Below are 11,605 nucleotides of genomic sequence, written 5' to 3'. Positions count from 1 at the left end.
GTAGCAATTTCTGATCTTTCGGTGTGGCTGCGGGACACTTAGTGTTGCTAACTGGTTTTAAAGGTAAATTCTATCAAGATGGTTAGGGAAACAAACTATTCTTTGGAATAAAAAGCATAGGTTTGTTATAGGGCCCAGTGGCATGCGAGCGCCGTCCACTGATGGAAAGTCTAAAGCTTAGAAAAGTTTGACTTACTTATTTCTTATAAAAGTTAGCAACTGCTCGGTGTTTCGATAAAACATTAGAAAGATCGAGAAGTTATGGTCTATTAGCAGTATTGGGGAACGGGGGTTTAGCTAGTGAAAAGAAACAAAATAAAAAAGGGGTTAGTTTGTAGATAGATAGCCCTTCAGGCTTACTTGCTTAGGATCCTGATAAAGTGGTTTGATCAGGTTAGGGGATTCAGACGGCAACGCAAGGCAGTCCTGCAACTCGAATCCACTAATAAGGCGTAGCCGATGATTACCAAAATATTTTTTAATATTTATTTCATGTATGTTTCACTCACTAACTTTTATTCTAAAATTCCTTCATCACGTCATTAATTTTCTCACTCATAACTTTCTAGGCCTAAATCTGATAAAATACTCTTCTATAACACTATATTATTATGCTACAATAACCTTTATTCTTCTTTAAAATATAAATAAATAAAATTTTAAAAATTAGTCAAAAATACAGCTGATACTCATTAAAGGATCTAGGTTATCGCGGTTCACATCGAAGGGTTCTACTTATTCACGCTAGACGATCACAAGGCCAAATTTAAGGGGTATATTTAAAGGGGGGTTAGCTATAATGTTGGTTAGTCAAGTAAGTAAGTAAAAAAGTAAGGTGAGCGGAGGTTTAGTTACACCGTATTTACCATGGTGTGTACCCGTGTTTACCTATGAAAGAAATTACATTGCTGAAATTTATGTTTAAATCACTTCCCTTCATCAAATTTATGATTTTTATCAGTTTTTATTTTATCAAAATGAAAATGAAATATGAAAATGAAAATGAAATATTTATTTAGAGGAAAATTGTTTCATTTTTGCTAAACATCAACGCTTTAATTTTTTTTGCCGTTTAATTCCCCATAAGTTGATACCAGAGACGATTTTTAAATTTTAGGATAATTTTTTCCATAGTACTTTTTCATACAACTTTTGGCGGTCGAAAAAACGCATTTTGCACAAATATATTTTACTATATTTTTAGTATGTCAAAAAGACACACACAAAGAACTAAAAAAACCAAACTTCGGTTCTGTGGGGTACCTCTAATACTAATATGACGTATAAGAATCATGACATCAGTAGAATTAAGATTAATAACGAGAAGGATTAAGATTTACAACGGTAGGTGGGTACGTCATCAAGATTTTCAGTCACGGCAAACACGACTTAATTAATTAATTGCTAATAAAGTTAATTTCGTCTTTAATAGATAAAGTTACATAGCGTTATCATTAATCAGAATTGAAGAAATATCAGTTATTAATTATAAGTAATCCGAGATAACAGACATTAGAATCTTGTTGACATACTATAAAAGGATTTGGAGCAGAATGTGGCGTATAATCGAGTTCAAGTCTCAATATGAAGCTCCTTATTGCGTTGGCCCTGGTGGGTTTTGTTGCTGGTGGAGTCATAGACGCCCCCGCCGACTCGGTGATTGAGCTCGACTACCACAACAAGATCGGAATCCCGCTGGCCGAGCGCTTGAAGGCTGCTGAGGAGGCTCTGGACTTCGATGGATCCAGGATTGTGGGCGGGGGCTCTGCCTCTCAAGGACAGTACCCCTATACCGTGAGTAGCTTATTTATTCAAGACTTTGTCAAATTCAGCATGTTTTTTGCTGTTTTCTTAGCTAGTGCTGCTTATTACCTTTCTAGTCCTTGGACATTTTAATTGAGTGAATCAAAGATTCCTCCGATCCTACTCGGTTTTGTCAATTTAATTCAATTCAATTCATTTATTTCGTCATCATGGGTTACATTACAATAGGTGTCAGTTTACATTATAAGTCCGTCCATGGTGTGCTTTTCGGCATACGATATAAAAAATACTTATGCTTTAACACATTTACATGCATAAAATTAAACTAAACTGACAAATAAACAAATTGCAAATATCAAAATTTGTTATAGAAAATGTATGAAAAAATGGTAACAGAATGGGAAAAGACCTTGGGACACTTTTTTTCTCCTATTTCTCGCATGTTACAGCGCGATTCTGAGTGGAAACCACATAAAAATTTCCTAATTAAAAAAAAAGTAGGGTAGACAACTATGAAAAAAAAATGGCCGCTTACACCAGTAACCGTTTCAGGGAGGTCTCCTGATCGAGCTCACCACCGGTGGCACATCCGTCTGCGGTTCCTCCCTCCTGACCCACACCCGCGGTGTAACCGCCGCCCACTGCTGGCGCACTCTCTTCTCTTCCGCTCGCTCCTTCACGGTCGTCTATGGCTCCACTCTGCTCTTCTCTGGCGGCACCAGGGTCTACACCACCGATGTTGAGATGCACGCCAACTACAACATGATCACTTTGGTCAATGACATCGCTATCATCAGGCTTCCGTGGGTCACCTACAGCAGTAAGTATATCCCTTTAGCCTCCTGGATCCCTGGCAAATCCCAACTAGCAAAAAAGTCTTGGATTGCGCACTTTATAAGAGTGGTGGGCTTATATCACTCTTATAATTGTTTTGGAACATGTTACTGCTCTTATATTAGCCTTAGACAAGCTAGTACGGACTCTAGAACACTCTGTCTCATTACTTAGTCTCATAATATGTATATAAGTGCATTTTATAATACTATTATAAGCCTCTTACTCCTACAATAACATTTACGTAGATTCATTGTTCTTGAGAGTAACTGTTCTTATAGTCCTCTTCTCTAAGTTTATTTGATTTTATAATGGTCCTGATAAATGCTCTTGTAAGAATGTCAGACTAATATCAGCATAACATAAAAACACTATAAGTACATACTTTTTTCATCTTATTTAAAACTATTATAAGGTCAATAGCAGTAGTTAAGTAAGATATTAGAGTGATATTGGATCATTTGATGTTATAATGGTCTTAATAAATGCTTTTGTAAGAATTTCAGACTAATATCAGCATAACATAAAAATACAATAGTGCATCTTTTTGTGACCTTATTTAAAGCTATTATGAGATTAATAGCAGTAATTTAGTTCGATATTAGAGTGATATAGGATAAACATACTTAAATAAACAATAGATGATATCAATATAAAGTGGTTTGACCTTAAATCAATTTTGGGAACACAGTTGTAAGTATACAACCATTTCACATCACCAACTTTGTCATTTAAATAAAAAGTAAAAACAATAAGTATACTTGTATTTATATGGTCAAGTGATATAAAATCAGGTCAAGATTAAGAAAATGAGGTTTTATATAGTTAAAGCAAGGAATCCTAAATTAATTAAACATGGCCGTATCATTGGTATTCAAGAACGCTAATATTATAGTAAATTATCTTATAATAGTCTAATAGCGCACTGAGAAAATGCAACTATAACAATGGCGTCTTTTTACTGCAAATAAAGAAATAAAATAATTAACGAGGATACAAAATACTATTATTTGAGTGGGCGCATGAAATTTGAAGTGTAAATAAGGGTCTATTTTACAGTAAATAATATTTTCCAAATACTTACCGCGCAATATAAAGAAGCACCAAGGATAAGAAACACGTTATTATAAGTTTATAAATATTACTAAATGGTAATACGTAATTACCTTTAGTGTTTATTATGTCACAACGTAGCCGTAGAATGTTTCAAATATCGTGTTGTCGTACAAAAATCAAAATAAGCTTGTTTAGGCTCACAAGAGTCTAATGTTGGACCAAAATAAGCCTATGCAGGCTTATAAAATACTTACGTGAAAGCGATATTAGCCTAAGAAAGCTTAAATTAGTTTTGGCAAGATTACTGTAAAAGCGAACAGTATGCAATAAAAGTGATGTTAGAACGATATTAAAATAAATACGCTTATAATTGTGCCCAAATCCAGGCTTCTACGATGATATAGAATCAATATAAAACCAAAAAAATTTATTAGACTTATATTGACCGGGATATAGACCGTGATTACCTTTTTGTTTTTTGTCGAGGTCCCGATATTTCGACGCAGTTGCATGCATCATGATCACGGAAAGGTAATCACGGTCTATATCCCGGTCAATATAAGTCTAATGAAAATAACCGTGAATCATTCAAAACTCAAAAAAATTTAGTCTTGAGATCGTTGTAAGCGCGACTTTTGCTAGTTGGGATATTTGTGCTTTTGAATTTAGAACTTTCTTTTCATCATCATCATCATTTCAGCCATTAATCGCCCACTGCTGAGCATATTAGGCCTCCCTTCGTGTACGCCACTTATCCCGGTCCTGGGCTAATCTCATCCAGAAGTGCCCTGCAGTTTTTCGAATGTCGTCCACCCAACTTTCTTTTATTCTTGTAAAAGTTCAAACCTTATAATAATATACTCGTACGAGGGCACCAGGGTCCAGGAGGCATGTTCCCATACGAGGTAGTCAAAAAGTCTATTAGAAGTGTAACTATATTCTTAGCAATGATGCAAAACAGATTTTGCATCCATCAAGTCTATTCTTCCAAAACGTTTAAGTTAAATGGAAACCCGATATTCTACGAGCTCTCTCATAGTAGAGCCTGGGTTCCTTATTTCACGTCTCGAGTGTTCCGACGCCAGCCACTTTATCCTTAGCGCGTTTTCACATTATCCGATCCGATATCGAATGTCGGAAGGATTTCAAAGGCAAAAATCAAAGATGGCGGCTTAAATGTATGGGTTATCGGTCCTTCATCCGATATCGGATCAGATAATGTGAAAACGCACTTACGTTGGTGAAAGCTTCCCAATTTTCTCCCAGTGGCCCGATTGGCTGCCTCTTACCTAAGAGAGCGCCTTGCAATTTTTTTGATATCCTCTTAGCTTATTGAAGATCTATGTGGTCTTTTGGAGAGAGGCCTTCATGCTAGGATACCTACACCAGAAGCCTTTGAACGATGTATTAACTAGATATTGTGTTTCAGACACCGTCCAGCCCATCGCCCTCGCCACCGGCAGCTCGGACTTCGTTGGCACCTGGGCCTGGGCCTCCGGCTGGGGTCATACCCGTGATGGTTAGACTTTTTATTTATATAACTTTTAACTGGCCATATGCCTTGATAATTTGTATATTTCAGTTATATTTTAAGGTTCTTAAAGTTACGCAACCATACATAAAATGAAATTGATGTATGATTAAATTTTATTAGATTTAAAGGCGAGTTAATCATGATAATACGATCATAGATCGGTAATTCTCTCTCGTCTAGTCCATATTCTAATTGCCGCGACGCTTCTATTTACAGTGGAATTTGAATTCTGATGAATGAATTTCCACTGGAAACAAACGAGTCGCGGTAATTAGATTTGCTTACGTCTTGAGAATGACCGAGACTTATTCACTGCTTATTCGCTTTTGATACAAGACGGGACGATGTAAGTATCTACATAACGTGCCACTGCTACGGATGACTCGAATAGAAACTGACACATCGTTCCGTCCCTGATTGATCTAGCGTGAGTCCTCTTGTAAGACTCAGACAAAACTTGGATTCACGGCAGTTCAATTGTTATTACAGCGAGCGTTTCCAATCTTTCCTTCCCTTCCAGGTGGCTCCATCACCACCAGCCAGTTCCTGTCGCACGTGAACGTGCAGGTGGTCTCCAATTCCGTGTGCGCGGCCACCTACGGCACTGGCACCGTGCAGTCCACCACCATCTGTATCGCCACCACCGGTGGTCGTGGTACCTGCAGTGGGGACTCTGGTGGCCCCCTGGCTAACGCCGCTAACAACCAACTGGTCAGTATTATGTTCAACCGCAGTCTAGCTTTCACTCTCTGAGTCTTTACCATCCGTGGATAACATTGCTAATTCATCACCATCTATCGACACCGCCGGCGGTCGTGAAACCTGCAGCGGAGACTCTGGCGGCCCCCAGTGTTGTTTGTTTGTGTCCGACCAGCCGGCGTATCATGCTGCCAATTTTATCACTTATCCACGTGGATAAGACATCTGTCACTCTCACACTGACATACTTGCTAAAGCGTGACGGATGCTTTATCCACGTGGATAAGTGATAAAATTGGCAGCATGATACGCCGGCAGAGTGACACAGCCTTCACTCGATGTGTCTACAACCTGTGGACGTTACCTGCAGTGAGGATTCTAGGGACTACGGGGTTCGGGACTTCCACTGTAGTCTGTATCTCCTGTGTCTCCACCAGCGGTTGCCGCATAGAGTCTGGGAGATAAATAAAGATTTGGCTAACACGGCTCAAAATCCGACACAGTATCTGTTCTTCTTTAATATCTAGTACTAGTAGTTGTTCTCTCTCGTACTTATCTAGGTAGGTAATAGGTATTAGTTGGTATTTAGCTAGTTACCTATTTAGGAAGGTATAGGACATTGGTTGTTTGCCTGATCTCTTAGCACTTCAGCGACTTGACAGCCTTGGAAAATGTATATTCATTACACCAAAATAAACTAAATAATGTAATGAAAACTAAGTAAAAGAAAACATTTCGATCGACGTCAATGAGCCAAATACCTACCTAATTTTGATTTCCATTGACATTTTGATAAGTTTAATTAACATCACCAGGGTGGCTAGCCGAATGGCACAATCGCTCACGAAACGCTCACGAAACGAAGCGCTAGTAGATATCTATCTCTATCGCGCTTGCGTATTGGCGCGACAGAGCCAGCGGCGTATCGCTTTCGTTTGGCGTCGGAGAAATGCCATTCGGCTACGGGGCTAGTAGGCCTAGCACATGATGGCCGCGGGAGTATGTCGCCGCGAGATAGATGACACGTCTTTGTCTAATTGTATTAATGACATAAGGACAGGTAGTCTATCTCGCGGCGACATACTCCCGCGGCCATCATGTGCTAGGCCTGCTGATAATGAAATAATTTTAATTTAATTTAGCAGATTAAATTTAATTAAGTATAGGATTAGCTTTAATCAATCAAAGTACTTATCAAAGTAAGATTTTAAAACGTGGATTATTGTAAAAAAGATAACAATATGTTGCGTAGGTATGCTTTATCAATTTATATGGATATTGACCAATTATATAATTATGTAGGTAGATGACTTGTAATAGCTATAATTGTCAAAATTTGTCACCTTAAATTAAAGATTTTAAAGAACTTTTTCGTCAATTGTATTGTATCTGTGTCGGATCTAAGAGGTATCGCACCTAATATTAAATATCTATTCCAAAGTCAAATCGATAGCATAAGTAATTCTCGAGATGTTTAGTAATGTGACAGACGAGACGGACAGACGGACAGAGTCGCACCATAAGGGTTCTTTTTGTACCTTTTGGTACGGTACTGTTGAAATGAAGTGTCGTCTCCGGTATTTCCGAACCAATATCACCTAACCTAAGCCTTCAATAAAAGAGCGGCGTACACCCATCTTAAAGACTCTTAACGCTCCTCCAACCTTTCTGGTGTTTCTGACCAGGGGGCCGATTTTTGAGTCTCACGGCGTTCGAATTCAGAAAATTGTCACTGAAAATAATAGGCAATTCACCGTTTTCAACCGGTATTTTAGTGACAGTGAGACTCAAAAATCGGCCCCCAGCGTGCGTAGCCGAATGGCATTTCTCCGACGCCAAACGAAAACGAAACGCCGCCAGTTAGTCCGGCTCTGTCGCGCCAATACGCACGAGCAATAGAGATAGATATCTACTAACGTTTCGTTTCGTGAGCGTTAGTGCCATTCGGCTACGCACCCGGGCGACAGTGATCGTTTATAAGTTTATACGGTCAATTTGTATTTATAACTATATTGCTAGCGCTACATTTAGTGACCTATATATATGTCTGCAGATCGGTGTGACCTCCTTCGGACACCGCGACGGTTGCCAGGTCGGTCACCCCGCCGGCTTCGCCCGCGTCACTGCCTTCGCTTCCTGGCTCCAGGCTCGCCTGTAAACTGACCACAGGCTACCGCTTACCATCAGGCTCCAGACTAGGCTATACCGCTTACCATCAAGCGACTCCACCGGCGATGTTAAAAGTTCTCGTCAGCTGTAATCGCGGGTGGAATTCAGAATAAATATTTATTCATAGAAAAATGATTATATTTTATTTTTGACTCTTTGGTATACGTTATCCTTTTGTAAATAATTCGGTCAAAACACTGATTGACCACAGGCACCGCAGCGTATAGGTACATAAGGACTCCATTTGCTTTTTGCTTACAGAAAAGCACTAAAACTGTATTTGTTATATATATGTAGATATTGTATTTTATTTTTATGTATATGTAGGTATATTTTTTTGCGTAGTATAGCTTGCGCTAGATTTCCTCTTAGTCTACATTTAGTACACCTACTTACAAGGTTAAATTTATTATTCTCCACTACCTAGGTTGTCTGGAAGAGTTACCTCTTAAGTTATTGTTTATAGTACTTACTATGTTGTTTCCTGTATCGAGGTGTAAGAGTATTTGTATTGTAAAATTAAAATTTAGCAAAAAGGATGGACCGACGCGATAAGACTAAATACCATGCTAGGTCCAAAAATCTCAATTTTAACCTGATTTTCGTGCAATGTTGTTACTTACCAGATTCTATGACTAAATTATTTCGGTCGATTTGTTTTTGGAAATTGCTGATTGCTTTAAAGGACTTAATTAAGTACCATCGTGATATAACTGTGAGACATTTAAAGAACTATAGCGTGTGACACTGGCTTTACGCCTAACGCGTCTCAGAGAGGCGGCACGAGTCAAGAGAGAGATAGACGACTCCCTATGAGAACCAATCGAGGTAGACCCCCGGCTCGCTTCCTGACGGACTAAGCCGCGGGTCAACCTTAGCTGGTTATTGTGTGTAACTTGTTTTGTCCAATCACGTAGCGGCTGGCAGCGCGGCGTTTTCGTCAGACAGTGGCCGTTAGCTTTCACTCGAGAACGCACGCGTATCCGCACGACCCTTTTTGTCTTATGTTTATTGTGTTAAAATGTTTAAAGTTAAACTGTTATGTTACTTTAACTAAAATATAGCTTGGATTCATTAAACCGTTGTTGTTACTCTAAAACGTCCCGCTATATTCTGGCCCCACGTTGGGCGCCAGAATATAGCGGGACGTTTTAAAGTAACAACAACGGTTTAATGAATCCAAGCTATATTTTAGTTAAAGTAACACAACAGTTTAACTTTAAACATTCTAACACAATAAAAATTAGACAAAGGGTCGTGCGGATACGCGTGCGTTCTCGAGTGAAAGCTAACGGCCACTGTCTCACTGTCAAACGCCGCGCTGCCAGCCGCTACGTGTTTTGAACGAAGCTAGTTGCACACAATAACCAACCGAGGTAGACCCCCGGCTCGCTTCCTGACGGACTAAGCCGCGGGTCAACCTTAGCTGGTTATTGTGTGCAACTAGCTTCGTTCAAAACACGTAGCGGCTGGCAGCGCGGCGTTTGACAGTGAGACAGTGGCCGTTAGCTTTCACTCGAGAACGCACGCGTATCCGCACGACCCTTTGTCTAATTTTTATTGTGTTAGAATGTTTAAAGTTAAACTGTTGTGTTACTTTAACTAAAATATAGCTTGGATTCATTAAACCGTTGTTGTTACTTTAAAACGTCCCGCTATAGAACTGATTTTTTACTTTTGCCTTTTCTTAGCATAATCATCACAGAGCCACTAGTTATTACATCATTTTTGAAAAGCCTCTTTCATATGTTTAAGTACATTTTTGGCGAAGAGCCTGTGAGTAAAGTTGGAACGCAGCTGCGTATATCTGCGCGCATCTCATCTGCATCGGCCTCGTTAATGCCATTGTGCGCTTGCGCCATTTCTCAAAATGGCCGCTTTTACTTCCCGACATCTTGCCGCGGAGGAAGGAACTAAACGGTGGAGAAGAATATTTGAATATGATGGGAATTTTTAAAATAAACTTTTTCGAGGTTTAAAAGTTCGTTTTACATTAAAAATATAGGACATTCTTAGTCCGTTTTCACATTATCCGATCCGATATCGGATGTCGGAAGGATTTCAATGGAAAAAATCCAAGATGGCGCCTGTATGGGATATCCGTCCTACTTCCGATAACGGATCGAATAATGTGAAAACTTATAGTACCTATAGATTAAGACATGCCACAGACAGTCTTAAAAATTCATAATCTTAAAAAAAAGATTTGTATGCAACCTGTCAGTTCAAACTGACAGAATTTTCAGATAGAAGTGACAGGTTGAATACCTACAATTTTTTTAAAGATTATGAATTTTTAAGACTGTCTGCGGCGTGCCTAAGGCACTTGGTCCCACGGCGAGCTAGCAAACTATGAGCTATCGGCTATTTGTGCGACAAAAGATAGTCGCTCCCGTGTAAATAAAAGTGACAGATGTATTATAGCTGAGCTATTGACTATTTTATAGTTCATCGCTCAGCTATAACTATAATACATCTCTTTCTTTTGTTTACACGGCAATGACTATCTTTTGTCGCATAAATAGCCGATGGCTCATCGCTTTACTAGCTAGTGGTGGGACCAGTGCCTTACTCTGTCCCACAGTTAAAATAAGATAGAGAGAATACGAATATACAAATATAGTAAAAATTCAAATATAAGGTGAAATAGCCCATAATGGACGGTGATGCCATTATGGACAAAAAAACACAAATCCTTAAAAATAAGTATCTAAAATTAGTTTCTAAAAACTGACGGCTATGTACCATAAACTAGAGTTGTAGAGCTGTTTCATTTTGAAGTTTCAATTAATTCGGTTATTTCTGAAGGATTTGGCGACAAGATAAAATTCATCAGTTTACTGAAAAAAATATCAAGACGAATTCTTAGTAATGTTGCTAAACTTGCTAAGAGAGTTGAGTTCATGTATAAAATAATAAAAAAATAATACTCGGTGTAAACTTGAATGCGTTTTACTTACTGCATTAAGCATGAGATAAGGTATAAAACATACTAGTTTGTTGCTCCAAAGATATAAAGAAATGGCGTTATTTTGCGAGTGTCCATTACTGGAACCGAAAAACTGCCTACCTCCTATGATGGACAAGGAACAATTTACAAAACCAAAATTTACAAGAAACAATCCTATGTTAAAATAACTCAAACTAATTGTATTTATGGTATATAAAATTGACTCATTGAGTATCAGTTGGCTTTAAAAGTAAAATTTTAAACTTATTTCACTGTCCATAATGGGGGATCCATTACTGGAGAACTGCCGTCCATAATTGGAGAAAAAACACCTAGTTTTAATTTGTTAAGTATGAAGAAACTATTAGGAATATCCATTCTGCAATACATGTGGTTCCAATAATTAAAAATAAAACTGGAGATGCATCAGATGTGACCAACTACCGGCCTATCTCACTAGCAACCACCATTGCCAAGGTGCTGGATGCTCTGCTTGATAGGCAGCTGGACAAGCACATTCAATTACATGACGCGCAATTTGGCTTTAGGCCGGGCCTCTCCACTGAGAGTGCTGTCTACTGCCTCAAGCAGACCGTACA

General features: G+C 38.8%; 1 protein-coding gene across 1 annotated transcript; it reads left to right on the top strand.

Annotated features, from left to right (window-relative positions):
• Positions 1 to 1,565: 1,565 nt before the first annotated feature.
• LOC125230814 (trypsin alpha-3-like) lies at positions 1,566 to 8,188 on the top strand. The gene is made up of 5 exons (XM_048136041.1): positions 1,566 to 1,794; positions 2,317 to 2,584; positions 5,084 to 5,173; positions 5,709 to 5,899; positions 7,941 to 8,188. The coding sequence occupies exons 1-5, from the start codon at positions 1,585 to 1,587 to the stop codon at positions 8,043 to 8,045; spliced, it is 864 nt and encodes a 287-aa protein (XP_047991998.1). The 5' UTR covers positions 1,566 to 1,584; the 3' UTR covers positions 8,046 to 8,188.
• Positions 8,189 to 11,605: the final 3,417 nt, after the last annotated feature.

Source organism: Leguminivora glycinivorella, chromosome 11 (genome assembly GCF_023078275.1).
Source record: "Leguminivora glycinivorella isolate SPB_JAAS2020 chromosome 11, LegGlyc_1.1, whole genome shotgun sequence".
NCBI classification, from domain to species: Eukaryota; Metazoa; Arthropoda; class Insecta; order Lepidoptera; family Tortricidae; genus Leguminivora; species Leguminivora glycinivorella.
This window is presented reverse-complemented; position numbering and strand designations above follow the sequence as displayed.